General features: G+C 46.4%; 1 protein-coding gene across 1 annotated transcript; it reads left to right on the forward strand.

Moving 5' to 3' along the window:
- Window positions 1–252: 252 nt before the first annotated feature.
- On the forward strand, window positions 253–2,990 carry LOC147006400 (potassium channel subfamily K member 13-like). Its single transcript, XM_085868903.1, has 3 exons — window positions 253–1,041; window positions 1,142–1,877; window positions 1,995–2,990. Exons 2-3 carry the CDS (start codon window positions 1,361–1,363, stop codon window positions 2,720–2,722), a joined length of 1,245 nt encoding a protein of 414 aa, XP_085725029.1. The 5' UTR covers window positions 253–1,041; window positions 1,142–1,360; the 3' UTR covers window positions 2,723–2,990.
- The last annotated feature ends 2,356 nt before the right edge of the window (window positions 2,991–5,346 follow it).

Genomic DNA, 5,346 nt, shown 5'->3' on the forward strand with positions numbered 1-5,346 from the left:
AAATAATAAATATCCAACGAAATCTCGTCAAATCTCACAGTCTCGCGATATTTTCTCCTTAACTTCCGTGTTTTCTTGCTGCTGCAAAGTTTCTTGTGAAAATCCCTGTGTATGTTCATGCTAGATATCTTGATATAATTTTGATGTATATCCTGTGCCAACACATGCACATACACACACACAAAAAAATAAAATAATAAATATCCAACGAAATCTCGTCAAATCTCACAGTCTCGCGATATTTTTTCCTTCCTTCCGTGTTTTCTTCCTGCTGCAAAGTTTCTTGTGAAAATCCCTGTGTGTGTTCATGCTAGATCTCTTGATATAATTTTGATGTATATCCTGTGCCAACACATGCACACACACACACACCCAAAAAAAAAATTTCCTTCGAAATCTCGCGAGATCACACAGTCTCGCGATATTTTCTCCTTAACTTCCGTGTTTTCTTGCTGCTGCAAAGTTTCTTGTGAAAATCCCTGTGTGTGTTCATGCTAGATCTCTTGATATAATTTTGATGTATATCCTGTGCCAACACATGCACACACACACACACCCAAAAAAAAAATTTCCTTCGAAATCTCGCGAGATCTCGCAGTCTCGCGATATTTTCTCCTTAACTTCCGTGTTTTCTTGCTGTTGCAAAGTTTCTTGTGAAAATCCCTGTGTGTGTTCATGCTAGATCTCTTGATATAATTTTGATGTATATCCTGTGCCAACACATGCACACACACACACACCCAAAAAAAAAAATTTCCTTCGAAATCTCGCGAGATCTCGCAGTCTCGCGATATTTTCTCCTTAACTTCCGTGTTTTCTTACTGTTGCAAAGTTTCTTGTGAAAATCCCTGTGTGTGTTCATGCTAGATCTCTTGATATAATTTTGATGTATATCCAGTGCCAACACATGCACACACAAAAAAAATATATAAATATCCAACGAAATCTCGTCAAATCTCACAGTCTCGCGATATTGTCTCCTTACTTCCGCGTTTTCTTCCTGCTGCCCACAGCGATTTGTGCCTTGGAGCGTCGTCTTCGGTAAGTGGAGGGTGTTTTGAGTGTTTTGAGTTTTTTTGGGTTCGTTTCACTCCAAGTCACGTGTTACTCTTGACGACGTGCTAATTCTCTCTCCATGAAGCTCGAGATTAAGCGCAAGCTGGGCGCTCGCTCGGGCACGACCAAGGTCCCGCGACACCGAGGAGAGTCATCACCACCGCCTTCGTCTTTGTAAACGAACAGCTCTTGGCGACAGAGGGACACAGCATGACGGGTACAACGTGTGACCAGAGTTTAACATCCACCACGACACGTCGCTCCTCACCTTGCACACCTGTCTGCGCACCTGTCGGTTGGCTTGATGCTCGTACATTGTGTTCTCCACACAGATCGAACCGACGAGACGCCGGATAACGCCGGTGAGACGCCTCCCGAGACTCCGCACACTCGGCACTCGCCTCCTGAGGCGCTGCACGCTCGGCACTCGCCTCCTGAGGAGCCGCACGCTCGGCACTCGCCTCCCGAGGCGCCGCACGCTCGGCACTCGCCTCCCGAGGCGCCGCACGCTCGGTACTCGCTGCCGCTGTGCCGAAAGAATTCCTGTATCGTCCTGCTCGGCGCGCTCATCCTGCTCTACCTGCTGGCCGGAGCCGCCATGTTCTCGGCGCTCGAGGCTCGGGAGGCCGCCGACGCCCATCGTCAATGGCGTGAGCACCTCAAGCTGTTCCGGCGACGGCACAACATCAGTCACGAGGAGTGGCACCGCTTCCTGGTTGACCTGCAACGGAATCTCGCGGATATAGACCCGGACAGCTCGGACACCCTGTGGGACTTTCCCGGCGCCTTCTATTTTGTGACCACCGTCGTCTCCACCATCGGTTCGTTGGCACCTTATTAGACCATGGACAAACGTACATGGACAAGTATATGGGATTTGAACCTGTGGTTATATGGGAATCTGTACTAACAGATACTCGTCAACTTTTCTTCTGCAGGTTTTGGAATGAGCACCCCTGCAACTACGGCTGGGAAGATCTTTCTTATTTTCTATGGTGTTTTTGGTTGCTCGGCCACCATCCTGTTCATCAACTTGTTTCTGGAGCGTGTTTCCTCGTTGATCAAGTGCTGCTTGCGCCTGGCTCGCTGTGATGCCCTCTTCAGGCTCACTCGCACCGACACCGCCGCGGACGGGCTCAACCGCTGGTCTCTGCGACATGAATATGTGAGCAGCTTCAGTTTGAGAGTCGAGGCTCCATCAGTCGACTTCGTCGCTCTCAATCTCATCTTCATTGCCCTGCTGCTTTCTTGCTGCGCTTCAGCCATGTATAGCTACACGGAAGGCTGGACCTTCCTGGACTCGTTTTACTTCAGCTTTGTCGCGTTCAGCACCATCGGCTTTGGCGACCTCGTTCCCTGCCAGAGAGCCGTGTACCAAAGTCAAGTCCTATACCAGGTGGCTAACCTTTTGTGCATCTTTTTGGGTGTCTGCTGTGTCGACTTGCTCTTCAATGCCATATCCATACTCATCTGGGACTCTCTCAACCTGCTCTTGGCTTCTCTTGAAAACTACATCGCCAAACGAAGGGCGAGGAGGAGTGGTGACTTGTTGCACAGCGACTGCCATTTGGGAGATATTCAGCATCCTTACTCCGTCGAGAAAGACGTCGAAGACTTCATCAGCTTGGCGAGACCTTCTTTCGTCGGGACACCGGTCGGACAATAGCTCCTGAAAATGTCCACCACCGAAGTGCAACACCAGGAGACGATGGCGTTCCGTTTGTGAAGTTTTCCCTTTGCTGGTACACCTCACCGTGTACGCACTTATTCCTTTTCAATTTGAGGTGTGCACCATAAGCACTGAACAATCGCTGAGGGTAATGTTTTCATTGTGATTTCAAATAGGTGATGGAATAGCTCCTCCATGAGCCTCGACGTGTCTGAATATTTGTCTGCCACCGTTTTCTCACAAATAAAGTAAACACTGCATTCCACTTTCGTGTGTGTGTCCATTTTACTTGCACAAACACCTCAAAACATTGGGCTTACATTCTTATCCATCAACATAATCTCTTGTGTCCGTCTTGCATTCATCACCGCAGTTGTTGCGGTCTTCCACCACGTTACCGACAAGATGCTGCGGATGTGAAACACAAACCCAGGTGAACATCAATCGCTGTGCCAACCGTTCTATGTTACATTCGTCACATTGCAAAAAGACATTCTTCTTCCGCAGCTGGCCAAAGTAATGGTGTTGTCCATCTCGACCTTCTCGGCTAGCTGGACCTTCATCGTCTCGGTTTTGAAGTCCTTTTGTCGTCCTGTTAGACTGGAAAGATGATGAGCGGTGCGGATTTGTCGCTGCCATCGCCATCTTGGGAGGCCCACTCGTAGCAGATATATTTCCACTCGTGTGCTGTACTTAGCTCGACTTTGATTTTGAGTTGAAAGTCAAAGTCGATGTGAACACTTTCTCAGATAAACATAACACAACCCGGGCCGCGGTGAATCATCCACTGGGCCAAGCAACATGGCGGCATGTGCGGAGAGAAGGGGCTGTGGGCTGGTGACACAATGGTCAGTGCAACACGAACAGCCAGAATCCTTCCAATCTTACATTCAGATCAATGCTTCAAACCTGTTTAATAATAAAACCTGAACCTTGTGGAATCGAGCTTCTTTCCTCCCCCATTGTGTCCTGCCTCGTGCTTCTCCAGCATCAGGTATTTCACATTTCACACCATTTATTAAATAATGGTCTTTCCTGCCTCCTTTACACCGACCTCATGAACATCTGTTTTCCTGGCAATCTATACTGTAAGAGAGCTGTGTGTATGTGTGTGTGTGTGTGTGTGTGTCGCCATTTTTCGCAGAGATGGTCAAACGGATCTTCGTCAAACTGTCAGAGGTTCATCAGTGTGTGCCGGGGAGTTTTTTGTCGGCCCAAAACAAGTTTTTGAAAATTTTGAGAAAAAGTTATGTATATATGTATGCATATATATACAGAATTCTACATGTACCGGTAAAAACGCATAATCCACAAAGAACAATGAACAACCTTGAATCTGCCACCCAGACGATTGTTCCCGCTAATGCAAACCATTCAACCAGAGGGCACGTGATGTGATCGGTGGATAAATCGAAACATGCGGAGTGTGACGAGCACTCCCTCGATCTCCATTGGACGTCGTCCTACACCAAAGCGGCACCTCAAACCCAGAGGCCTCGGCCCGGTGACTCTGTCAAACAGACAAAGATTACATGGTCAACATCAGTTAAATCTTAAATTAAGTCGCCTATCTGGATTTCGGACTTATTTGCCCTCATCAGGACGGCATATTGATAAATATCGAAGCAATGATGACGACATTCGTCGATTATGCATCAGACGACTGCACCTCCTGACTGTTATGGTGAGCATTGCCGCAGATTATGTCTCACAAGGTAAAACCGCATAATCCGCAAAGAATAACCGGCTGTCTGCCACCCAGATGATTGTTCACTCCCCCCGAGGTAATTTGTCCCTGGCAGCTTCTCAAAATTGTTCATGCTGATCAGATGTAGCGTTCTACATATGCAATTATGACGTCATAACGAAGGCACATAAGACCATAAAAAGATGACACATTCCTCATGAGTACTTGCCGTGTGCCAAGTTTCAATTTTTGTTCTTGGTGCGGTTTCGAGAAATACAAAGGTCCAATTTTTTTCCCCATTTTTCCAACATGGTTGCTACACCACGTGACCTATGACGTCATAATTATCATTAAACATTCTGCATGAGTAGTCGCAACTACGGTGAAAAATTTCTCTCAATCCGACAGGCGGCTGCGGAGAAAAACACGAAATTTCTGTGCGGACGAACAAAATCCACCCCCTCTCCAAAAGGTTGCCATGGATACATCAAATTGTCCACTTTATTTGCATTAAAATCGACAATCCTAATCAGAGCTCAGGTCAATGCGATGAAAATTGATGATTTTTTTTTCCATCGGTTTTCCCGCCAAAACGATTTTCCTCCTGATGATAAAAATTGATGATTTCAGAAGTTCGATCTTGACTTGACCTTTGACCTTTTGACCTCAAAAAAAATAGGTTGGTTTCCCAATTAAGTGACGCAATTTGCAAATCTTGTTAAAAATTTCAACTTAAGACCTCAAGATGACTTTTTTCAACTTTTCAGGAAACCCCACTCCACGTGTCTCTGTACGTGTGAAACTTGGTGTTTCTAATATTCGATCTTTCTCTGTTCGAATCCTCCGCAATGTTTTATTTTAAACGTTCCATGTCACACGAGTTGCTTTTTATCGCTGATTTTATGATCGATTTTTCGATTTCGATGACTTTGGG

Source organism: Eptatretus burgeri, unplaced genomic scaffold (genome assembly GCF_056783735.1).
Source record: "Eptatretus burgeri isolate ZD-2024b unplaced genomic scaffold, Ebu_testis_v1 Ebu_testis_scaffold_3180, whole genome shotgun sequence".
In the NCBI taxonomy this organism is placed as follows: domain Eukaryota; kingdom Metazoa; phylum Chordata; class Myxini; order Myxiniformes; family Myxinidae; genus Eptatretus; species Eptatretus burgeri.